At 36.1% G+C, this 27,488-nt stretch overlaps 1 protein-coding gene across 1 annotated transcript; it reads right to left on the bottom strand.

The window, feature by feature from the left end:
* On the bottom strand, nucleotides 1–26,032 carry LOC136040172 (iron-sulfur cluster assembly enzyme ISCU-like). Its single transcript, XM_065724316.1, has 5 exons — nucleotides 25,854–26,032; nucleotides 20,988–21,107; nucleotides 17,423–17,527; nucleotides 16,008–16,086; nucleotides 1–289 (listed from the first exon to the last, which is right to left on the bottom strand). The coding sequence occupies exons 1-5, from the start codon at nucleotides 25,932–25,934 to the stop codon at nucleotides 216–218; spliced, it is 459 nt and encodes a 152-aa protein (XP_065580388.1). The 5' UTR covers nucleotides 25,935–26,032; the 3' UTR covers nucleotides 1–215.
* Between the last annotated feature and the right edge of the window lie 1,456 nt (nucleotides 26,033–27,488).

Consider the following 27,488-nt stretch of genomic DNA (forward strand, 5'->3'; position numbering starts at 1 on the left):
CAAGAGTCGTAAAATATATAATATCATACAAGAATTAAAAAAAAATATAATTTCTAAAAAAAGACAGGACAAATTTCATAAGCGCATTTTTAATCAAAAAAAAAAAGATCTAACTGACCATATGGATCAGAAACAACCTTAAAAACCACAACATTACTAAGTGTTGGATCCAGCTCGCAGGTAATTTATATAAAAAATAAAACTGAACAGGCACTTTACTGTGCTTGCTTCTTCTTCTGCTTGATTCTGTAGTCACTCAACGCTGCTTTGATTGCATCCTCGGCAAGCACTACAAGAAATAATGAGATATTAGCACTGTTTCCTAATTGGGGCAAGGTTTCCTTGGGTTGAATTTTCTCAGCAAGTTTTCCGATAGCCGATTTCATCTAGCACCTTTTTATGGTAAACGTTGCTATATGAAATTTTTACTGAATTAGTGGTGAGGTGACAAGAAAAGTGCAGCAATTTAATTTATACGGATGTTCTGACACAGCACTGACGTAACACAAAACCTTTAGTCAAATATTTAAGGATTTCGCGGGGGGGGGGCATTAACCCAACAAAAGTACGCTTTTGGCCCAAGATCTGTGTTTTGTGGATGTGTTAACGTGTTTTTGCGTACGAGTGACGAGTCCACAGACAGATCCTGCTCAGAACACTTCTTGAATTCGGCGAGCCTTCTAACAATTGAATATGGGTGCTTTATCATATTCTAGGGTGGTAGATTATCCCCGTCCCCCTGGGTAGAGCTTTGGCAAGTAGGTTTCGAAATTAGGATTAGATATAACCGGAAACAATTATCTGTCAATATTTCTAAAATAAAGTAGTCAATATAAACTTGAAATAACATTTTTTCAATTCTTTTATACTTCCCAGGCAAGCCGAATGAAAAAATCTAAACAGTCAAACCTAGTGAAGCTTTGCTGTTGAACATCCACTTCAAAAATGATTAATAAAATATAAGGATTGCAATAACACAAAAAGACGAAAACGATTTTACAGTAAGTTGTGAATTAGACGGGATAGAAGGAAACAGTCAAACATACTTCAGTTTCGATGATGGCACCTCAACATTTAAGGAATAAAGTAGAGAAAGTTAATTTGCCAAGACCTTTTGGTAAATACACCAAAAAAGAAAACATGAGGCGTCACGTTTCAAAAACAAACAAATGCTAAAATAGTAAACACGTTTGTAAATTCAAGCCCAAAACACATGGAAGGGCAGAAACAAAAATGAAGAAAAACTTCTTGAGAGTACTAATCAGATTTCTATATAGATCGAATCATAATTTCCTGTGCCTAATTACTTATTTTATAAATGAGCCGTGTTAATTCTTTACTCTTTTGCATTATTCTGACAATATCTTCTTTACAGGCGCATAGACATTCAATGCATCAGCACTCACCCATGAAAAAACAATCGACGTTGAAACCACGAGCACATAGTAGCAGGCAGAGTTTCGAGAGGATTATTCCCAGTCCTGGAAAACCAAACAAATTCAAGTTGAAAATGTTGTGCCATAACAGGGACCAATCTGAACCAATCCCTTCCGTCCAGGAATTCTTCGCAGGTCCATCCTTCTCCAGGAAGAATGCATGCAGGAAGCCTTAAATAATGTTGTACTTGCCTCATTCAAAAAGGATGAACCATAGAACCATAAAATTCCCATTCGCATTAATTCCATCCTTGCAAGTACACACTAATTTCGGCTAGTCCAGGCACTAGTGGTCGGAACCCATTTCTGGTTTGTCTTAAATTGAGTTACATTTCAGATTTTTGACTAAACAAATAGTCCAGAGCTAAGTGAATACGTTTCACCAACAGGGTTATTAAGAAGTATTGAGCCTTCATCTGAAGCCACATTTTTATTGTTAGGAAATACAATTCGTTTGTTATTTCTTTTTCAATTTAGTTCAGAAAGCCAGAGTTCCACAATAAGTATAACAAGAGCTAAGAGCTCATATGGCACTTGTGACGAGGTCGGAAGAGCCGAGAGCTCATATGGTACGAGGTCGGAAGAGCCAAGAGCCAAGAGCTCATTAAGATCTGGTCACCCTTTCGTAAGTTACAAATACCTCAATTTTCAAAATTACCTCCCCCCTCCCAATTCCACCAAAGAGAGCAGATCCGGTCCAGTTATGTCAGTCACGTATCTTAGACAGGTTTCTATTCTTCCCATCCAGTTTCATCCTGATCTCACCGCTTTAAGTATTTTCTAAGATTTCCGGTCCCCCCAACTGCCCCCCCCCCCAATTACGTTTGATCCGGTTGAGATTTAAGATAAGATATCGGAGTTACGAAGTCCTTCTAAATATGAAGTTTCATGAAGATCCGATCACTCCTTCGTAAGTTAAAAATACGTTATTTTTCTTATTTTTCAGAATTACCCCCCCCCCCCCCGCAATTGAGCGGATCCGTTCCAATTATGTAAATTACGTATGCAAGACTTTTGCTCATTTTTCCAACTAAGTTTCATCCCAATCCCTCCAATCTAAGCGTTTCCCATCATTTTAGGTCTCCCCACCCCAACTTCCCCCAATGTCACCAGATCCGGTCACGATTTAAAATAAGAGCTTTGAGCCACGATATCCTTCTAAAAATCAAATTTCATGAAGATCCAATCACCCGTTCGTAAGTTAAAAATACCTCATTTTTTCTAATTTTTCAGAATTAACCCCCCCCCCAACTACCCAAAAGAGAGCGGATCCGTTCTGTTTATGTCAATCATCCATCTAGGACTTGTGTTTATTTTTCCCACCATGTTTCATCCCGATCCCTCCACTCTAAGTGTTTTCCAAGTTTTAGGTTTCCCCCTCCCAACTCCCCGCCCCCATCACCAGATCCGGTCGGGATTTAAAATAAGAGCTCTAAGACACGATATCCTTCTAAACATCAAATTTCATTGAGATCCGATCACCCGTTCGTAAGTTGAAAATACCTCATTTTTCTAATTTTTAAGACTTACTCCCCCCTCCCAACTACCCCAAAGAGAGCAAATAAGTTCCGATTATGTCAATCATGTATCTGGGACTTGCGCTTATTTTTCCCATCAAGTTTCATCCCGATCCCTCTACTCTAAGTGTTTTCCAAGATTTTAGGTTTCCCCCCTCCAACTCCCCCCAATGTCATCAGACCCAGTCGGGATTTAAAATAAGAGCTCTGAGACACAATATCATTCCAAACATCAAATTTCATTAAGATCCAATCACCTGCTCATAAGTTAAAAATACTTCATTTTTTCTATTTTTCCGAATTAACCGGCCCCTTCTCCCCCCCCCCAGATGGTCAAATCAGGAAAACGACTATTTCTAATTTAATCTGGTCCGGTCCCTGATACGCTTGCCAAATTTCATCGTCCTAGCTTACCTGGAAGTGCCTAAAGTAGCAAAACCGGGACTTTAGGTTTTCCCCCTCCAACTCCCCCCAATGTCATCAGATCCGGTCGGGATTAAAAATAAGAGCTCTAAGACACGATATCCTTCTAAACATCAAATTTCATTGAGATCCGATCACCCGTTCGTAAGTTGAAAATACCTCATTTTTCTAATTTTTAAGACTTACTCCCCCCCTCCCAACTACCCCAAAGAGAGCAAATAAGTTCCGATTATGTCAATCATGTATCTGGGACTTGCGCTTATTTTTCCCATCAAGTTTCATCCCGATCCCTCTACTCTAAGTGTTTTCCAAGATTTTAGGTTTCCCCCCTCCAACTCCCCCCAATGTCATCAGACCCAGTCGGGATTTAAAATAAGAGCTCTGAGACACAATATCATTCCAAACATCAAATTTCATTAAGATCCAATCACCCACTCATGAGTTAAAAATACTTCATTTTTTCTATTTTTCCGAATTAACCGGCCCCTTCTCCCCCCCCCCAGATGGTCAAATCGGGAAAACGACTATTTCTAATTTAATCTGGTCCGGTCCCTGATACGCTTGCCAAATTTCATCGTCCTAGCTTACCTGGAAGTGCCTAAAGTAGCAAAACCAGGACTTTAGGTTTTCCCCCTCCAACTCCCCCCAATGTCATCAGATCCGGTCGGGATTAAAAATAAGAGCTCTAAGACACAATATCATTCCAAACATCAAATTTCATTAAGATCCAAATACCCGCTGATAAGTTAAAAATACTTCACTTTTTCTATTTTTTGCGAATTAACCGGGCCCCCACTCCCCCCCAGATGGTCAAATCGGGAAAACGACTATTTCTAATTTAATCTGGTCCGGTCCCTGATACGCTTGCCAAATTTCATCGTCCTAGCTTACCTGGAAGTGCCTAAAGTAGCAAAACCGGGACCGACAGACCGACAGACCGACAGAATTGGCGACTGCTATATGTCACTTGGTTAATACCAAGTGCCATAAAAACTACAAAGGAGTCAATTTTTTTTAATCTTTGAACTTCCTTATTCTAGAAGTGTTTTATCTCCTAATATAAATTATTTTTTACTTGTAACTCCGATCTTAAGTCATGCATTTGGAATCAAAGTAAACTGGTAAATTTTGATATTATTTTTTTGTTATTTCAAAATAATTTTATTTGATGAGGATGAACTATGAAAACAACAGCGACCATAATGCCAAGCCTGGCAATTTCTGAGGCGGTGAAAGAGTTTTTATAGGAAGCGAAGCTTGACCATTTCTAATGGAGCGAAGCTTCATCCCTAGGTAGCATGGGAAATCCGTCAGCGCACCTCAACGTGGTGAAGAGGTGTAAACATCGCTAAGCTTCACGCCGAGCAAGGTGATGGCTAACGCTCTGCAGGGTGACCTGGAGGAGTAGTACCCATTGAGAAAATTAAAGCCTAGTAAATGACACAGCATTTACACTGAGTTCTGATTAATAGATACTTCTTCTGGGTTTGTCTGTTTTGGTGAGCGTTTTCGGGCTGAAAAACCTCTTCCTAGCTAATGTATCTACTATGGGTTGCCTACCTGTAGTAGCATAATCTTTGTAGGCATGAATATACAATGAGTCTGAGGTAGTGGGATTTCGATTCTTGTTGACATAAGAGCATCATCAAGTGCTGAAAATCATGTTGTGACCAAGATGGGCCCAGGATTTCACACAGCCTCCATTCAGCGAGAGGTCCCAGGGACTTATTGCTATCTGGTTCTAAGCCAGCTTAAGTGCTTCTGCAGAGACTTGAGAAGGCGTGTTAGTCCCCGTCCTTCACTGGTTCTGGGACCATTAATTTTCCTCGGGCAAAAACAATTTCAATGATTTGAAGAATACGAAAATTGCAAGTTGGAATGTTACAACGTTAAAAACTAGCTATCAAATCTTCTTCTTGGAATGCCAAGGCTTCTGGAGTCCACTTCGGTCTCCTTTTGGCTTCACGACAATATTAAATCTGCGGCTGATGATGGATCAGGCTCTTGCTGCCATTTATGTGATCTACTTGCAGATATTATTATGTCTTAGAAAATCGAAAATACTTTTGTATAGATGTATTTCAGTATTAGCTGGTGCTGTTAGGCTTGAGAGCAGGAACACGTTGATGTCAGGCTGGAGGTTTGCCTCTCTGAAGATTCTCCTACTGTTTATTACTTCCTGTTGGATGCACTGACATTCAAAAATCAAGTGGTTCAAGGATTCTGGAATAGAGTTGCCAAGTCTGCAATATATGGATCTGCTCGTTAATGCCAAGTTAAAACCTTTTTTCTCAGGGTTTAATTACAGGGTTAATTACATTATACAAGGAGCTACTAGCTAGCTGGTCTGCAACCTCATTATATTTGATGTCTTGGTAGCTGGAGATATGCTGGAACTTGACTTCAATAAGGCTATTTTTGAGACTGATTAATTGATCTCTGATTATCCTCAAGTCTGTACCCATGGCACTCCAATAGATATTATCAGTGAGCTGAAGGGTGCCTTTGGAGTCTGAGAGCAATACTACTGTTTTGGAAGCCGATAGATTAGTGCTGATGACCTTTAAAGCCTCGTTGATTGTCGATAGCTCTGCCGTGAGGATTATCAAGAAGTCTATTTTTTTATTCAGTGAATAACTTGGGATAACCGATACAGAGCCGCATTTGCTGCCTTTAACTGAGCCACCAGTGTAAATTTGGAGAGAATCCGGATACGAAGTGTTCATTTCCTCATGAAAAAATGCCTAAATTTGGATTGGCGACCTACCAATGGTATTAACTCTAGAGAAAAACTTGGAGGCATTTGCCATCCTAGGGGGACAAGAAAATGACAAACAGTCTGAGCCAAGTTTCCAAGATGAGATAAGTTCATTAAATATTTTCCATGATCTTATAGATGTCAAACTATGCAAGATACCATTTTTGGGAAAACTGAGCTTAAAAATATCATGCTTGTGACCTCTAGATGGAATCTTGCTGTAATATTTGATGATCAGCGTATTCCATCTTTCTAAAATAGAGGACAGGCCGGTTAAGTATTTCACTTTGTTAGAGGGACACTGAGCATGAAGCCCTGGGGCAATTTCGCTAGCCATATTTTGGATTGTTTCTAATTTGGCAAGATTAGTCTAGCTACATTCTCCACATGATTCAATGGCATACTCAATCTTTGAACAAACAAACTTCTTGTAAAAATCAAAGAGTATTTCTTGGGAATTAACTCACTTTGACCCCGCCAGGCGCTTAAGGGTGAGTAACCTTCGCGTACATGAATTTTTTACAGTTGATTTGATTTTGCCAAGTAAGTCTTGGATCCAGGTATACTCCTAGAAAATCTAGGTGCTACTCATTGCTGACGAATGATTTTAGTGTAATGACGGAGTTCTTGTTGTGGAATAGGATTGCATTTGTCTTAGACTTGGAAGTTTTGACTCCTAGTCTGATTTTGTTGATTTGACAAAATTGACATTTTAACTGAGGAATTCAAACCCTTCGAACTGAACTTATTTGGAATTTCAGAAACTGAAATCCAAAGGGTAGGAAATACGAAATTAGGTGCTATAGAATTTATTTACTCAGGCAAGAAGGATGAGTTACATAGACAGGGAGAAAGGATCATGATGAGTAAAGAAGCAGCTAACTTTTGTTTAGGTTGGGAAGCTATTAGTAACAGAATGCTAGTCGCTCATTTATGACTAAAATGTACAAGGCATCAAGCATAGTATGGTGAAGTAGAACTTTCTTGGACTTGAATTATGCTGATGACTTAAGCATCCTAGATGTGTGAGCGAAATGAATCAACTTCTAGAAGTTTTGCGAGTTCAGGTTTAGCGATTGGAGAGCATGGAATCAAATGGGGAAGAAAAACTTTCCTGGACTTAGATAATGCTGATGATTTAAGCATCCTAGATGAAAGTTTGAGCAAAATGAATGAGCTTATAGAGATTTTGCAAGTTCAGGATGCTAGAATAGGTTTTAAAATAATGTTAAGAAGACAAAGTGGCTAAGGCTGGTAATACGTAAAGATGAAAAGGTGACGTTTCATAACGAAAACATCGATCAAGCGACAGCTCCACTTATCAAGGTAGTCTTGTAAGTAAAGACGTGGGTGCAGTGAAGATATTAACAGTAGAATAGCGAAGGCCCACGGATTTTTTTTTCACAGTTGAAAAAAGTTTGGAAGAAATGGAAGATAAATCTGGGAACCAAGATTAGAATATTGGAAGCTACAGTAATGACAGTGGTCAGGTATGGAGATAAGACCCAAAAACAAAAATTTATCCGTGTTATAAATGATAATTCGTTGGATGAAAAAGAAGTTTTTGTCCACAACCTGAACAATTAACAAACTTACAACCTGGACCATCATGTACAACTAGACCCAAAAGTGCAGCTAGAGTAAAGGGCATTGGCAAATTGTCTAAAGTAATGAAAATCTAAAATGTAGAAGAAAGAAAATGGGGATAGAAGATAAGCGACAGCGAAAATGAAAACATGTCAAATTGAAAATGATAGAGATGAGAATTAAAATGATGATTCTTTGGAACCACCAGAACTATCAAACATGATAAGACAAAGAGAACACCCTGAACAAATTAAATTCACGACGGGTGAAAATCAAACTGGATTATCAAATGAGACAAGACCCAAAAAACGAAAACTTATAAGCGGTATAAATGATAAGTCGTTGGAAGAAAAAAAAGTTTTTGTCTCACCACCTGAACAAATAATACCTCTGCAACCAGGGCCGTCATACAAAACTAGACCAATAAGGGCAGCTAAAGTAAAGGCCATTGGCAAATTGTCTGAAGCAATAAAAATCAAAATGAAGAAGAAAGAAAAATGGAGTTAGAAGATAAGCAACAGCAGAGTCAAAACTTGTCAAAATTTAAAATAATAGTTATCGTAATCGAGTTTGCGATTTTGACATGGTTAAGGTAATCGATGCTTGTCATGCCTTTGTAAAAAAAATAAGTTTCGACAATATGTATTTCATTACGGTAAAAGACAAGCCGGGGCAAAAGTCGACGTTCACCATTTTATTAAAGCTCCAAGCAATGGAATAGCTATAAATAACGACATTAGAGTTTATAAGGACGTTAGCCAACAACCTGATACTGCTTCAGTCTCTGCTAAAATACAAAGGTTCGCGTTATATTTTTCATAGTGACAAAAAATCAGCCAAGGCAAAACTTAAAGGTCCAATTACAAAAAAAAAGTAATTTTACAAAAGCGCTAAGGACAATGAAATCTAGGGATGTAAAACAAGGAACAGCGATGACTGGCCACAAAAACGATCTAAATTGTCCAGAACTTTGAGAAAGAACTCGTATTTATCACAGAGTGGCTGTATTGAACAGTGCATTGGCAAATCGGCTGAAGTAATACAAATTCAAAAAGAAGAAGAAAGAACAATGGGATTAGAACATGAGAGACAGCGGAGTCAAAACCTGTCTAGATTGAAAATGATAGTTATGATGATTGGGTTTGGGATTTTGACATGGATAAGGTCATCAATGCTTAGCATGCCTATGTTAAAAAAATTAACCGAAAAAGCGAGCATGACTGGCCACAAAAACGATCTAAATAGGTCGGAATTTTACAGAAGAATTCGTATTTTTCCCAGGATGGTTATAACGAACCTTAATGACGTCATGACGTCAAGAATAGACATGTCTTCGGTTAGAAAACAAGCGACAATGAGAATCCATATATAGAAACCTGCCGTGTGCCATGTGTTGGGGCCCGGCTTGTTGCCGGGCTCCCAGTATTTTATATATATATAAATATACATATATATATATATATATATATATATATATATATATATATATATATATATATATATATATATATATATATATATATATATATATATATATATATATATGTAGTTATATATATATATATATGTAGTTATATATATAGTTATATATATATATATATATATATATATATATATATATATATATATATATATATATATATATATATATACTAGTTGGTGGGAGCACTTCGCCCCCCCCCCAAGCCCCCCGCAAGCGTAAGTCGTTACGCTCCATATTAGTTACGCGCCATTGTAGTTGTGTCCCGATGTCCCACCGGTGAATATGGATAGATATATATATATATATATATATGTTTTTAACTACGTTTGCCCTTGAGCTTTGTTGATGGTGATTGCTAATCGAACATTCCCTGTGTCCCGGTCGTCATTTATATATCCCCCCTGTGCCCCCGGCGTCCCCGTTGCAGTTGTGTCCTGGTCGTCATTTATATTCCCTGTGTTCCGGTCGTTATTTGTGTCCCGGTGTCCCAGTCTGTAATTTCTCTTTGAGTGTCCAGGTCGTCATTTATATTCCCTGTGTCTCGGTCGTCATTTGTGACGTCAGTCGACAGACAGACACACAAACAAACAACTTATTTTTATATATATAGAAGACTAGCTGTTGGGGTGGCGCTTCGCGTCCCCCCAAGCCCCCCCGCGCGCGTAAGTTGTTACGCGCCATATTAGTTACGCGCAATTGTAGTTGTGTCCCTGTGTCCCACCTGTGAATAGATATATATATATATATATATATATATATATATATATATATATATATATATATATATATATATATATATATATATATATATATATATATATATGTTTTTAACTACGTAAAACATACGAATATACAACATTCTTCGCTGTCCCGTTGTCTGTACATATAAATAGATTGTCAGGTTTACTGACTCTTGAACATGCAACATATAATTGTCCATGGGAAAATCAATCCGTATTCAGATCTATACCTACCTCATTATTCTAATGATTTGCCCTGTGTCCCGGTCGTCATTTATATTCCCTGTGTCCCGGTCGTGATTTGTGTCCGGGTGTCCCAGTCTGTAATTTCTCTTTGAGGTTCCCGGTCGTCATTAATATTCCCTGTGTCCCGGTCGTCATTTGTGTCCCGGTATGTAATTTCATCAGTTGACAAACATGACGTCAGTCGACAAACAACTTCATGACGCATACAGCTCAATCCTTATAATGACGTCAGTCGACAAACATGACGTCAGTCGACACACAAACATGACGTCACTCGACACACACACACAGACAACTTATTTTTATATAGATAGATAGATAGATATATCTACATATATATCTATCTATATATATAAAAATAAGTTGTCTGTCTGTGGATCTGTGGATCAGGTGACGTCATGTTTCTGTGTCGGCTGACGTCATGAAATTAGTTGTCGTCATTTTTGCTTTGACGGTGACGTCATTAACGGTATTTAAGACATTTGTTCACGGAAAAATGTTTAATTGTAAAATGACTGAAGAACCTATTGGGTTTGGGATTTTGACTTGGATAAGGTCATCAATGCCTACCAGATTTAAGTTAAAAAAACAAAGGTTCGTCGATATGTACTTCATAGTGACGCTAAAAAATAAAGAAGAAAAAGAAAACTGAAAAAAGAAAAAAGGTAAAAAACTAAAAAAAAAACTAAAAAGAAAAAACACTCGAAGAGAAATTACAGACCGGAACACAAATGACGACCGAGACAGAGGGAATATAAGTGACGACCGGGAACCTCAAAGAGAAATTACACACTGGGACACCCAGACACAAATCACGACCGGGACACAGGGAATATAAATGACGACCGGGACACAGGGACACAACTACAACGGGGACGCTGGGGGCACAGGCAGGATATATAAATGACGACCGGGACACAGGGATTGTTCGAATAGAAGTTACAGACCGGGACACCGGGACACAAATGACGACCGGGACACAGGGAATATAAATGACGACCGGGACACTCAAAGAGAAATTACAAACTGAAACACCGGGACACAAATGACGACCGGGACACAGGGAATATAAATGACGACCAGGACACAGGGACACATCATTAGAATAATGAGGTATAGATCTGAATACGGATTGTTTTTCCCATGGACAATTATATGTTGCATGTTCAAGAGTCAGTAAACCTGACAATCTATTTATATGCACAGACAATGGGACAGCGAAGAATGTTGTATATTCGCATGTTTTACGTAGTTAAAAACATATATTTATATCTATCTCTATTCACAGATGGGACACAGGGACACAACTACAATGGCGCGTAACGACTTACGCGCGCGGGGGGGCTTGGGGGGGCGCGAAGCACCCCACCAACAAGGTGTTGGGGTGGCGCTTCGCGCCACCCCAACAGCTAGTATATATATATCTATATATATAAAAATAAGTTGTCTGTGTGTGGATCTGTGGATGGATCAGGTGACGTCACCTGAAAAAACTGGATCAGGTGACGTCAAAACTTAAAAACTAAAAAAAACTAAAAAAAGGCAAAAACTACAAAAAAACTAAAAACTAATAAAAAAGCTAAAAAACTAAAAAAACTAAAAAAGGCAAAAACTACAAAAAAAAACTAAAAACTAATAAAAAAAATAAAAAAGGTAAAAAACTAAAAAAACTAAAAAAACTAAAAAAGGTAAAAAACTAAAAAAACTAAAAACTAAAAAAAACTAAAAAAAAGGAAAAAACTGAAAAATAAGCTAAAATAAAGGTAAAAACCAATAAAAAACTAAAAAAAAAAACTGAAAAAACTAAAAAAAAGGCAAAAACTACAAAAAAAACTAAAAACTAATAAAAAAAGTAAAAAAGCTAAAAAACAAAAAAAAACTAAAAAAACTAAAAAAAGGTAAAAAACTAAAAAAAATAAAAAATAAAAAAAACTAAAAAAAAGGAAAAAACTGAAAAATAAGCTAAAATAAAGGTAAAAACCAATAAAAAACTAAAAAGAAAAAAAGGAAAAAACTAAAAAAAATTTTCATCTAAAAAACTAAAAAAAACTAAAAAAGGTAAAAACTAAAAGAACTAAAAAAGAAAAAAATAAATGACGACACTCAAAGAGAAAGCGACCAGGACAAAAGGAATGTTCGATTAGCAATCAACAAAGCACCGGGACACAGGGAGTATAAATGACCACCAGGACATAAGTAAAAAAAAAAAAAACTAACAAAACTAAAAAGAAGGTAAAAACTACAAAAAAACTAAAAAGAAAAAAAAACTAAAAACTAATAAAAAAACTAAAAAATCTAAAAATCTAAATAAACTAAAAAAGAAAAAAAAAGGAAAAAAATAAAGGAGAAAAACAAAACTAAAAAACGAATGTATATACAGACCGGGACACCGGGATACAAATGACGACCGGGACACAGGGAATATAAATGACGACCGGGACACAGGGACACAACTACAACGGGGACACCGGGGGAAACAGGGGGATATAAATGACGACCGGGACACCGGGACAGGGAATGTTCGATTAGCAATCACCATCAACAAAGCTCAAGGGTAATCATTAGAATCATGAGGTATAGATCTGAATACGGATTGTTTTCCCATGGACCATTATATGTTGCATGTTCAAGAGTCGGTAAACCTGACAAACTATTTATATGCACAGACAATGGGACAGCAAAGAATGTTGTATATTCGCAAGTTTTACGTAGTTAAAAACATATATATAATATATCTATCTATATTCACAGGTGGGACATAGGGACACAACTACAATGGCGCGTAACTAATATGAACTACAAAAAAAACTAAAAACTAATAAAAAAAGTAAAAAAGCTAAAAAACTAAAAAAACTAAAAAAAGGTAAAAAACTAAAAAAAATAAAAAATAAAAAAAAAATAAAAAAAAGGAAAAAACTGAAAAATAAGCTAAAATAAAGGTAAAAACCAATAAAAAACTAAAAAGAAAAAAAGGAAAAAACTAAAAAAAAATTTCATCTAAAAAACTAAAAAAAACTAAAAAAGGTAAAAACTAAAAGAATAAATGACCACCAGGACATAAGTAAAAAAAAAAAACTAACAAAACTAAAAAGAAGGTAAAAACTACAAAAAAACTAAAAAGAAAAAAAACTAAAAACTAATAAAAAAACTAAAAAATCTAAAAATCCAAAATAAACTAAAAAAGAAAAAAAAAGGAAAAAAATAAAGGAGAAAAACAAAACTAAAAAACGAATGTATATACAGACCGGGACACCGGGATACAAATGACGACCGGGACACAGGGAATATAAATGACGACCGGGACACAGGGACACAACTACAACGGGGACACCGGGGGAAACAGGGGGATATAAATGACGACCGGGACACCGGGACAGGGAATGTTCGATTAGCAATCACCATCAACAAAGCTCAAGGGTAATCATTAGAATCATGAGGTATAGATCTGAATACGGATTGTTTTCCCATGGACCATTATATGTTGCATGTTCAAGAGTCGGTAAACCTGACAATCTATTTATATGCACAGACAATGGGACAGCAAAGAATGTTGTATATTCGCAAGTTTTACGTAGTTAAAAACATATATATAATATATCTATCTATATTCACAGGTGGGACATAGGGACACAACTACAATGGCGCGTAACTAATATGGCGCGTAACGACTTACGCGCGCGGGGGGGCTTGGGGGGGGCGCGAAGCGCCCCCACCAACTAGGTGTTGGGGTGGCGCGAAGCGCCACCCCAACAGCTAGTATATATATAAATAAGTTGTTTGTGTACTGACGTCATGTTTTGTCGACTGTCCACTGACGTCATTGTAAGGATTGAGCATTATGACGTCATGTATATTTTGTATGTTTATATATGACGTCAAAGGCTTTGTATATGACGTCAAAGGCTTTGTATATGACGTCATTATAAGTATATAAGAAGGCGTTTCAAAGAGAAATTTTTAGTATAGATCTTAAAATGACAGAAGAAACAGCCGAGGAAGCTGCTCAAATAGTTAATTAAAAAAGAAATGTTAGTATAAATCCTACAATGGCAGAAGAAACAGCCGAGGAAGCTGCTCAAAGAGTTAATACCAAAAGGCTTGCGGATAAAGAACGCAAAACCGCGCAGTTAGATGAAAATCAATCTGGACAGCGAGAGTCACGTATCAAAACTGAAAATGATAGCGATGATGATTGGGTTTGGGATTTTGACTTGGATAAGGTCATCAATGCCTACCAGATTTTAGTTAAAAAAAACAAAGGTTCGGCAATATGTATTTCGTAGTGACGAAAGACAAGCCAAGATAAAACAAACCAAACAACTTGAAAGTGATACCGATGATAAAAAAAAGACGTTGAAAGGACTATCGTTTCCCAGTTGCAACATCTTTTCCACAAAATTAATAATTTAGTACTTCTGTTCAAAACAGCAATCGAATTGATGCCTACTGATACGCAACTCATTTATTACATTTACATATAATCCATCTTGGGATTAGATACAACAGCTTTTACATCCTGGACAATCGCCGGTTCATAGACATGACATTACGGCCCGTATCTTCCGGCAAAAGTTGCTCTCCTTCATCTCCTACAGTTATGGAAGAAATACAAATCGCAAATGGCCGAGAATATACTCCACCGAATACAGCTAGAAAGGTCAGATATGACCTTGGACTTTACAACAGAAATTTATAACTGCACTTTGGTTATGATTGAAGATTTGTGCTTATCTATTGCAAACAAACTTCTCAAGCATTTGGGAATGCCTTCACCTAATCGTACTGCTTCTATTTCTACATGTGTAGAATGGGATCGTGAACAAAGTCACAACACAATTAATCTATTGTCGTATGCTACAGACCGGGACACCGGGACACAAGGAATATAAATGACGACCGGGACACTCAAAGAGAAATTACAGAACGGGACTCAAATAACAAGCGGGACACAGGGAATATAAATGACGACCGGGACACTCAAAGAGAAATTACAGACACCGGGACACAAATGACGACCAGGACACAGGGACACAACTACAACGGGGACGCCGGAAGGGCACATGGGAGATATATAAATGACGACGGGGACACAGGGAATATTCGATTAGCAATTACCATCAACAAAGCCCAAGGGCAATCATTAGAAAAATGTGGTATAGATCTGAATACGGACTGTTTTCCCATGGACAATTATATGTTTCATGTTCAAGAGTCGGTAAACCTGATAATCTATTTATATGCACAGACAATGGGACAGCGAAGAATATTGTATATTCGCAAGTTTTACGTAGTTAAAAACATATATATATCAATTTATATTCACAGGTGGGATACAGGGCCACAACTACAATGGCGCGGAACTAATATGGCGCGTAACGACTTACGCGCGCGGGGGGGCTTGGGGGGCGCGAAGCGCCCCCACCAACTAGGTGTTGGTGTGGCGCAAAGCGCCACATCAACAGCTAGTATATATATATATATATATATATATATATATATATATATTAGTTTAAAAAAAATCAGGTTAGTTAAAAAGCTGAATCTTATGAATTTATTCTTAGTGAGCCAAAAATGCACTTAAACCTGAATACAGATAACTTAGATGGTATCTGTATATGTATTAATAGGTATGTGTGAGATGATTTTAAAGGGTATTTAGAACCCCAATCACCTTGTCACAGATTACTGTTGTTACCTGGGATACTCTGTACAAAAGCAAATACCCATGTTTTACTGATTGCCCGGGCTTTTAACACATAAAGCATTTTTTCTTTCTTTTAAAATCTCAATACCAAATAAAAAAGAAGAATAACTTACTGGAACAATGCAGCTTAACAGGAGGGAGACAAAGCTCCTTTGCAATTTCGGTGTTTTTAATAGTCAAGGCCTCGTCAATCTAAAAGGGGAAAGAATTAATTTGTTTGTTATTCCAACTTCATACAGAATTTAGAATCGAAGGTTAATTTCTGCAACTCTTGCTCCAGAAATTAAATATTAGCAGCATTATCTAGCAGCTCAAATTTCCTACTAGCCTAGTAGGCAAGTTTATTCAATCAAGACGCCAATTTGCAAAGCTACAATAATCTATCACACGACGCACGCAAAATTATCTGGATTCAAAGTTATGAAATGTCATTTTTCCAGAAAAACAACACAGGCTTTTAAAGAAAATCTGAAACAAAAGACTAATCATTTTTTTTTCTCATTACTCTTTTTTTACAGATGTATCTGCATGAGCGTTGGCCAGCCTTCAGTCCATGATCCACATCCTGGTCTAAACATATTCTCTTTTGACCCTCCATTCTACTTTAACATTAAAATTAAGGTCGAAAAGTGAAAAAATAAAAGATACAGGTAGAAATTTAAACTATTTTGTCTTTTCAGCTACGTTGATGGAACAAAATCATAGCAGTAGGCTACTTGGTATGCCGGAAAAAAGTGAAAAATATCTAACTTATTAAAAGCTACAAGCAGTCTCTACCAATATCTACAATAGGTGTCACGTTACATGCTTAATCAACTTAACACAGTAAAGAAAGAACATCATCATTTAATGCACTTGATGGATTGCTCTAAAATAATTCCAGCGGAGAATAAATAGCATTAATTATTTTTTACTTTCTTTTTCTAAGATCCCATGACCTCTTAACACACTTTGCTACATGAACTCCAATGTTTTTATATTTTATACCCGTTTTCGTTGATTAAACTGCATTAATAAATGACTTTTGCAATCTGAATTTTTACATGGTTATTTTATATATTATCTTTTAAGATACAACTTTTTTTTTGTGTTTTCCTTTTGAGTCAAACATCCATATGATAGTTATGAACAAAAACAAAATATAATTAAAGTGCAAAGAGAATACCAAATATTGCTCATAAGTGTAGAGGGAACACCAAACATTGCTCATAAGACAGTTTTATTTGCAAAAAAAAAAAAATAATAATAAGCTTTATATTCAATTTTACAAGTATCACGCAGTTGATGTCTCATTCTTAAAATTTATCAATAAAAAAAACATCATGAATACTGTAAACATTTGATTTTTTTTTTTAGTTAGGGTCCTTAAAACTATTTTTCTCAGTCCAACATTATTGTCGATTGCACAATTTCTATGGAATAGTGTCCAATTATTATATGGAGACTTACGACTAAAAAAAAGATATTAATGCTTTTAGTTTTCTTTTTACTGCATCACAGTTTAAAATTTGACAACAACTAAATCTACCGTTTTGCCTTTGACCCATTCTGTTGCCAGTGATGAAGATGCGATTGCAGAGCCACAACCAAAAGTTTTGAACCTGGCATCAATGATCTTGCCGTCTTTATCAACCTGTAATCAAAGGGAAAAGAAACGTTTAGGCGATAAAGAATAGCTCAAAACTGAATGATCTAGCCTATTTTATTCCTTATAACAAGTTCTCTATAAAACAAGAGCTAAGAACTCATATGGCACTTGTGACGAGGCCGGAAGAGCCAAGAGCTCATATGGTATGAGCTCTAGCAAAATTCTAAGAATCAATAGATTGATTTAAAAGGAAAATCGGAGGCTTAATGCCAGTCAGGATTTAAAATAAGAGCTCCGAGTCACGAGATCCGTCTAAATATCAAAATTCATTAAAATCCGATCACCCCCTCGTAAGTTATAAATACGTCATTTTTTCTAATTTTTCCTCTCTCTTCAGCCCCCAGATGGTCGAATCGTGGAAAACGACTTTAACAAGTCAATTTGTGCAGCTCCCTGACACGCCCACCAATTTTCATCGTCCTAGCACGTCCAGAAGCACCAAACTCGCCAAAGCACTGAACCCCACCCCTTAACTCTCCCAAAGAGAGCGGATCCAGTACGGTTACGTCAATCATGTATCTACGACATTTGCTTATTCTACCCCACCAAGTTTCATCCAGATTTCTCCACTCTAAGCGTTTTCCAAAATTTCCAGTCAATCAAGTATCTAGAACTTGTGCTTATTCTTCCCATCAAGTTTCATCCCGATCTCTCCACTCTAAGAGTTTCCAAAATTTCCGGTTTCCAAGATTTCTGTTTCCCCCAACCAGTCCCCTATGTCCACGAATCCGATTCGAACTGAAAATAGAGCATCTGAGACACAAGATCCTTCTATATATCAAGTTTCATTAAGATCCGATCACCCATTCGTAAGATAAAGATACCTCAATTTTTGCGTTTTCCAAGAATTCCGGTTTCCCCCTCCAACTTCCCCCCAATATCACTGGATCTGGTCAGGAATTAAAATGAGAGCTCTAAAGCACAAGACCCTCTAAATACCAAATTTCATTGAGATCTGATCATTCTTCTGCTACATACAAACATAGCGCATCATTCTTCAAAGTTTATCCTCTTGTACTGTAATGGTAGATGTTACAGTCGCTTTGAAAATCCTGATTTCAGGATAAATCTCCAGTTAGCTTATGAAATATCTTGAGTATTTTTATTATTGTATCATATCAACTTCATCTTGATCATATGAAAAAATCCATAAAGATTCTCAGTGCGGCATTTCACTGGAGACCATTCCAAGTAGAAATGCAGAGTCTGACAAGAGAGTTCATTGATTATTTACTATGGGGCGTCTTCTCTTGTAGATAGCCCAAGTATCCAGTGTTTCTGTATGCAGCTGTTTCACCTTGCCAAACACAGGTACCATTCAAGATAGCTCATCAGATGAAGGGTGTAGAATTCTCTTGTGGAAAACGGATATTGGCACCACATCAAATTAATTGTAGATACTCTGGAATTTTGCCAAAATGGTTTTACGTCCACATTAATAAAGCAGGTATCCATATTTGGCAATAATCTTAATGAAATAATTATATACAGATGGTTGGTATTGATTGTCATTGGGTCTTACGACGAAAAATCCCACACAGCTTCCTTGCACTATAGAACAAGATTCAATCAAGGTTTGCATACCATGAGAGATAAGATAATGACATAATTTATGCAGAAGATGTAGTTGCTCAACTCTCTAAACAGCTTCGCATTTAGATATAAAGTCAGTTTGTCACTGCTGGAGTTTTTATTGGATAATTAATTCCTTCTTTTTCTTGGATGTTTAAACTGACACTCCAAGGATCACCCTTTTTCTATCCCAAAAGTTTTTATTGTAAGAGAAGGGAAGCTTGAATTGAGTCTTCTTGTCAATGGCCAACTTCACAGAACATTGCATTGTGTGCAAAATATCATTCCAGATGTATACCAGGACAAGTGTGGGTCCAAGGATACTAGACTGATTGAAAAGAAGAGTATCATGACTAAGAAAGTTCTCAAGAACCTCAATCAAACAACCGGAGATTTGATAAATGTGGAGTTTCTTAAACATGCCCTTGTGACAGAATATTAGAATCTTTTTTGTTGTCCCAGAAGCACAGTGTTAATCTCTTACCATTCTGAACTACATGACTGTCTTAAAATTTTGACCCAGTACCATGTAGCATTGTAGGGTGCCTGCTAATTGCCCTTCAATGATTTTAAATAATTACATTTAAATTCTTGTGAAGTTTGTCATTGCCAAGCACTGTGATAGATAAGTCCTTTGGCTTTATATTTGTCTGTGCAGAAGTTTTTGACAAAATGGAAAGACTTTTTACATCCTACTCTCTCAACTTTAAACTCAGCCAGAGTCAACCCAGCTCTAAACAGGTACCTGAAGAAATCTGGGGAAGGTAAACAGGAAGGGTTTGCAAAAGCAGGATGATTGGCCTCCCCCTCCCCCCATTGCACTTCCTGGCTGGAGGGCCAAGAAAAAGAGATCAGCACTACCAGTAGGGACTGTAAAATCCAAAGCTGTATTCTTTACCTTACCTTATGCTCTCACAGCTTAGAAAATAGCAAAAAATAAGCAGAAAACTGCAGTTTTCTCCCTTTAAAAATTTATCTCCAGTTTTTTTTTAACAACAGACAAATGTAATTGGTTTGATCCCAGATTTTTCCCAGTTTCTCTTATCTTCTATTTTTTTTTTTTTTTAAAACAGAACATATAATACAAACAGGGATAGCCATTTACATACTGACTGTTGTCACAAATAACAAAAATAAATCACAGATCCTTAAGTTCAATTCGCTGAATTTTGTCCTTTAATATGTTGCATCTACTGTTGCAACCATAATCAGAACCAGACAAAAAGAATCAAATACCGAAAAAAGTGCCAAAATTTACCCCAAAAGAAAAATTGGCCCTAGGTGACTTAAATACCAAGAAAGTGGTCCTAGGTGACATTATTAGACAAAGAAAACCTGGAGACAATTAGTTTTGAAATAGGGATTTAATTACTCCCCTTATTTTTTAAGTTAAAGTAATTCTTCATGATACAGGAAAATAAAGTTAGAAACCCTTATGACCTTGATCCTAATCACTAAGTAGCAACAACAAGAAGTTTATACTGAATAAAGCAAATCATCAAAATAAATGAAAAGTGCGTACAGAAGAGAGCAAGAGTAAGTAGGATGAGCTGTATAGGTACCAGCCAGCCTAGAGGCCTTAAATTACTGGGAAGAGGCAGCTCAAGTACTCGTACTTCCCACAAGCCATCCAATTCCATCATTTCTTCTTTTCTTTTTGTTCTGTGCTATTGTATTTGTTATATGAAAACCATGAGCACTATATTCATTATCAATTGTAGCAAAAAGAGCCTTTTGTTTATCTGAAGAATGTATTGATTTTTCATGTATTAATTGTGAATTTGATGAAACATCTTAGAAGCCAAAAGCAGTCTATTATAGATTCCAGGTGCTATTTTTAAAAAGAAGAAAAATGAAAAGCAACACAACTCACCTGTATTTGAAGTTTCATAACATCTCCACATGCTGGAGCTCCAACTAAACCAGTGCCAACATCTGTGGCATTTTTATCAAAAGTACCAACATTTCTTGGATTTTCATAATGATCCAATACCTTAGAAATAAAAAGAATTCAATTAGAGAGGTAAAAAGCTACTTTCATACAAAGAGGATACAATTTCTTCATGGAAATAAAGAGCAAATTCAAAACTTAGCATAAAGAAAAATTCATATGAACAAAGAGAAAATTGAAAATGTGGAGAAATTAAACTGAACAATTAAGCTGAAAATTAAAGGAGGATAAATTTCCACATATAAAATTGATGTAGCCAACCCCCCAAAGACTAAAAGTATCATTTAATCTTTGCTAGATACAAAGCATATTATTCAAATTGAAAGTTTTGTTAAGTCAAGAATGTAATTTTGTAGCTTTAAAGAGGTTGATTTCAAAGACAAAAAAAAATATTAACAACTAAACTGAGGTAGGGTGATAACAGATTTAAGCATAACGGAATCATGTTAATTTGAGCTTGTTTTAATGTTTACTTGAAACATGTTTACCAGAATATACAAAGAGGGTGGAGGAGGTTTGGTTCATGGGAATCTCCCCTGAATTATTTGTTGAAAATCCTTTCATATCTCTGATTTCAACAAGGTGTAACTACCCTACCCTTTCTATTAAATGAATCAATGAAACCCTCTGATTTAAATGTGGTACTTTCATTACTTGGGGTCTTTACTCCTGACAATGTACTTATTATGTAGTACTTAGAGACAATTTTTTTAACTTTTTCTGTTTGATTAAAATGGCAACCTTGAACTCATGACCCAGTGGGTGATGTTAGATCATTTTACTTTACAAAGATAACAGTTACTGACGCACAGCCAAGATTTTGTCATCTTCCTTTTTCATTGTTAAAAAAAAAGACACCTCTTTGTCAAAAGAAAAATCCCTAATGGCAAAAACCTCTAAATTATTAGTTTACAAATTCAATACTGCTTTAAAAATTGAGGAGTCAAGCCTTCTATGCAGCAGAAATTTAATCATTTTAATCCAAAATGCAGTGGTCCAGTTTCTTCAGGTGTTAACATCTTCACATGCTGAAGCTCCAGCTAAATTGGTACTAAAATATATTACTCACTAAAAATCCTTTTATCACTCATACATTAAAAAGGTAAATCAAGTCTACCTTTTTTTTCAAACCAGATATATCTATGAATCCTCAGCTTCATAGAGACTATCTGCAGAGCTTGAGACCTTAACCCCAAGGATTGCACTTATAAAAAATCTCTCATAAAATGGCTATTTTGGAATCTTGACATGATGGGTGATGCCAAAAAGGCAGAATAGGTGACAGGAACGTATTCTTCATAAAATTAATTTTCAAACTTAATATTTCACACTTTTTCTCACAACTTCAAAATTTGGTGCTTTTTTCTTATAGCCACCACACTCAATACCTTGAATCACAAACATGAAATAACAACCAGCTTTCATGGTCTTCATACCAGGCAATATTAGCTTTGGCTTGGTGGGAAACTACATTGTAGCTATGTTTTAAGTAAATATTTAATTTGTATTTTGGTTGGGTTAGTTTAGGTTACATATTTAATATGATGCAGTCTGTTGTTGTAGTTTTCATAATTTTGTCAATAAAGTATTATATTTTCATCATATTTTGTTTTATTTCATTAGCATTAACCAAACTTCACATCTTAACAGGACTTGAGTGTAGTGGCTATAAGACACAAGTTCCCAAAATTTCATTCACTTCACTAACACATTTATCTAGAACAACCAAATGATCTGTGTAATTTATGTCAAAGAGAGTTTTGTCTTCCCATTTGATACTGACAACTCCCATAATTTTTGTTTTATTCCCTTGCTACCAAAGCCTATTGAACTAATCCATATAAATGATGACAAGACATAAATCACCTGAATTGCTGAGTCTAATAAGTGTTAACCATGCTAAGCAATTTGTATTTTAGCAAAACCAAGCTAATACCTCCTCAATTACTTCACTCATTCTTATCATCTTCCTGATAAAGTGAATTAAAAAAAAAAATCAGTATTCTATCAATAAAATCATAACAATCTTTTAATGTTATTATCATAAGCATTATAATTTTTAAATCCTTAGGCAACTGCTTGAGATATGCTCAGTCAGTTGGGTAGCTACAATAATTTGTAAGCAATTTCTCAGAAAAATATCTAGCAAAACCTCCTTTGTCTTTTGGAGGACCCACACTTCAGAACCATATTTGACCATTGTCATCACTGTAGCTTCTAATATTTTAATTTTGAATCACCCACTTCTCTTACTATTCTTCTAAACTTTTTTCAACTGTGAAAAAAACACCCCTGGGCCTTGTCTACACTACTTTTAAAATCTTCACTGCACCCAGTCTTTACTAATAATACTAGCTAGGTAAGTGAAGCTACCCACTTGATCAATCTTCTTGTTTTTCAACATTACTGACAAGATATTTTGAAACTGTAATTTTATGCATATTTACAATGGTCTGACTTGTATTTTTGGCAATCCAACCCAATCCTTTTTCTAGTTATCTCATAAACTTTTAGGCTTTACAGAAAAAACTAAATTAACAATTGATAAAAATTGATTAAAAACAGACAAAAAAGGAAATACAAGGGTAATTGTTTGGTTTCATCACAAGCTGTCTAAACTGGAAACTATGCTGCAAAGCAGTATAGTACTTAGAAATGCTAATTCTAGAAGCACATCCATTTTTAGCTTTCTAAAATCCCCCTTTAACAAACTAAAAATGCATAAAGTAGGCAGGGTTTTGAAGCCAAGGGAAAAGTTGGGGTTGTACAACATGAATATTTTATATATTAATTCCAGTCATCACTGGTAATTTTTTTATAGTAGTAAGTCAAAAGATAATTAAAAAACTTACACATGCATTAATGCTAATATCTACTTTCATTTTTGAGTTTAAACTAGCCAATAAACTGGCCAATACTTCTGACAGAATGGATATTATGCAGTTTTTCAGTCTGAGATTCAATTTGTTTGAAAGGATGCTTTGGCTATGGGAAGGCCTTGGTGAAACAAATCTGGTTGAATACTGAGGTAACATTACCTATAGAGCAAAGCAGATTAGTCCAAGAGCCCTGTGGGCAGCAGGGCAAGGTCTCTATTCTATAATTATTTGTCCTGAAGCATGAAAGAGTAAACAAAAAGTTGTTCATATACATCAGCAAACAATTCAACCACTCAGAATACAGATCTCCCCCTGCTGCCTGCAGGGCTCATAGGCTAATTTGCTTGGCTCTATAGGTACTGTTATGCATAAGCAAAATTGGATGTATGTTTTCTTCAAACAGCTGGCTAGTTTAAACTTGAAAGTGAAAGTGGATATTAGTATTAATGGATGTTTAAGTTTATTTAATTATCTTTTGACTTACTACTATACAGAAATTACCAGTGATGACTGGAATTAATACCTAAAATATTCATAATGTACAACCCCAACTTTTCCCTTGGCTTCAAAACCCTGCCCACTAACACATTTTTAGTTTGCCACACAGAGGAGGAGGGTCAACCAAAAGTGGATGTACTTCTAAAATTAGCATTTCTAAGTGCTCTAAACAGGAAACTATGCTGCTTTGCAACAAAGTTTTTGTAAAATCCTAGTTTAGTGAATTTAGGCTATCTTGGAAAGGGGTTAGGTTAGGAAAATGAAACTTTCAAGGATGGGTCTACAGGCTATAGTATATCCTGGGAAGGTATTTTAAAGTGCCCATCTCTACCCCTTCTCCCTCTAGAGGGCCCTGAAATTTGTCTACATGACAGGTCTATACCTATTGAACTTTGACAAAACAAAATTTTACCTTAATTTTTAGTTACCAGTTTCTTTTTCTTTGTCTTTAGTTCTCAAAATGCTATTCCTGTTATTTGAGTAGAATTCTGAGCCATATCAGTAGTTTTTTTTTCAAAATTTAGGAAATGTATTTGCATATCTTTAAAACCTTATAATTAAGTATAACAATTTTGTTATACTTTATTCAAGCAGAAGATCTATTTTGCAAGGTTTCACTTTTATAACACACATATTTTTAAAGGTCATCAAAAGTCAGGACCCTCTAGAGGGAGAGAGAGCAGGTACTTCAAAATATCTTTCCAGGACATACTTTAGCCTTTAAACCCATCCCTGAAAGTTTCATTTTCCTAACCTAACCCCTTTCCAAGAAAGCCAAAAGTCACTAAACTAGGATTTTACCATAGTTTTCAGTTTAGACAGCTTGTGACAAAACTAAGCAATTACCAAAACAAGGAAATAGGCCTATGATTGCTGATATTTGCTGTATAGCCTATTATGAAGTAAAAATTATAGGCTATAACTTTTTTGTTTAGCTAGTTTCTTTTTACTGCCTAGTACCATAGGCCTAAGAGACCATTAGAGAGGGGGGGGGGCTGAGGATAAATTGTCAAAAACATGAACCAAACTATAAAAATAAGATAAAAATTGACAGTCTAAAATTGTCTATTCTTGTTCTAAACTACTTTGAGTACTATGCTCATTGCTATTCTTATCTTTTAAATTCTACTATTCTGGTTGTATGATGAAAATGATAGAGATTTAGCCCTAAATGTTGAAATGGCCTAGGCTATAAAAGCAATTTACAAAAAAAAACAGAAGTTTTTAGTCAGCAAGGTCTAAGCTCAAGAATTAACAGTCGAGCAATTAGTAAGTTCTTGGTTTTTAGCACTTTGTACGGCAAAATATCTATGCAGAATGATGTAAGAAAGGAGAAGTAGCCTAGGCAGTCTAGCTGAAGATATTAGCAATAAAATAGACCTAATTTACAATTTAAGCAATAAAATATAACCTTAGAATGATAAAGTCTTGGAATCATTTGTAAAGTTTTCGTTTGGCCTCTTAAAAAGTGATTAAACATTTTCATAGACATTTTCACAAATAGCAGTAAAATTATGCAACTTTCTTTTATTTCTTCTATTTCATAAATTTGCTGAAAAGTAGTAGTAAATTGCTAACGTTTTGAGTAAGCAGAAATCGAGGCTCCCCAAAAGAATAATATTTGCTCGAAAAGAGTGAAGTCAAAAACGTACCGCGAGGTGGCAGGACGTGCGATGACTCCGATCCCTCTCACTGTTTCAAGAACTCTCATATTATTTAGGAATTACCATAAAACATTTTGTGGCTATTAAGATATTGCCCTTAACTTTTTTTCAAATGAGCTAACATAAAAAGTAAGGAGCTCCCTACTGTCATGAAATTTTAAATATAAGCTAGATAATACATTTCAATATCGTTACAGTTAAAAGGTAACACTGCTGGAAGCTTTCACAAGCTAACTTTTATCGTTCGTGCTTTTAACTTAACTGCAAATAGAAGTACTTTTGACTCCATTCAAGTCAAATCAATTATTGTAGTTCAAGCTCTGAACGCATTCTAAGGCTCATGCCTTGGTTACTTTTTGACGACCTGTAACAAAAATGGCAAGGAAAGTAACATTTATTTTCTTACAGCACACCTGGAACAATCTGTTAGTAGTTCAAAATAACTTCCTCTTTCTCTATAGGATTCCCTCCTTCTTTACTTCTCAAATAATTTTTTTCCAACTTCCATTTACCACTGGTGGCTAGTCCCCGAAGCCGCGCCGAATCGAAATTCGGCGGCGGCGGAGAGAATTTATGTCGGCGGCGGCGCGCCGCCGAAAAACTATCGGTGGCGCGCCACCTATTTTTCGGCTGTTTCGCAATTTTTAAGGCATTATTCAGCAACTTTTTTAATTTTCTTTGGAATTTTTAATACTGTCTTTATAGAAATTCTTAGCGTTTTTCACAATATTTATCGTTCTGAATTCTCTTTCTTTCATCGTTACCTAGTTATATAGTATCTTGTCCGAGTGTTTAGGCAGTGTTTATACATAGGCTACTTAGATCTACAATATTCGACTTACGACAAGACTTTGCAAAAACTAGCGGAGGTTTCTAGATCGTGAGATTTACGCTTAACTCAGCAAGCGGTAGACCAGAAAATATGAGTGTAGGACTATTCATAAGATTGAGAGTTTGGAATCCGTGTTCAAATACCAAATACCCTTTAATACTGAATGTATATAATAATAACAAAGAAAAGAAAAAAGATCCATTGTAGCTGAGTGCAAAAGCTTAAATTATTCCTTTGAAAGCTTTGACTACCTTGTAACTATCAGGTATAAAAATGAGCTTGTTCACGCGATGTGGAGCTATCATCGACCGTTTGGCAGTGACTATTCGCTAAATTCAGCGTAAAATCGCTGAAAATTGCCCACAGACGGCACAGACAATAGAACGTCCGTAGTTCCAGTTGTACTCACTTGGATAAGCTATATAGGACTAAATAAAAATCGGTGACACTTATTCATCGGCGGACCGCCGCCGCCGAACCTCACGGCGGCGCACCGACATGTTTTCGGCGGCGGCGAGTTGAGTTATTTTCGGCGGCGGGCCGCCGACTT

Source organism: Artemia franciscana, chromosome 2 (assembly GCF_032884065.1).
Source record: "Artemia franciscana chromosome 2, ASM3288406v1, whole genome shotgun sequence".
Lineage (NCBI taxonomy): Eukaryota > Metazoa > Arthropoda > Branchiopoda > Anostraca > Artemiidae > Artemia > Artemia franciscana.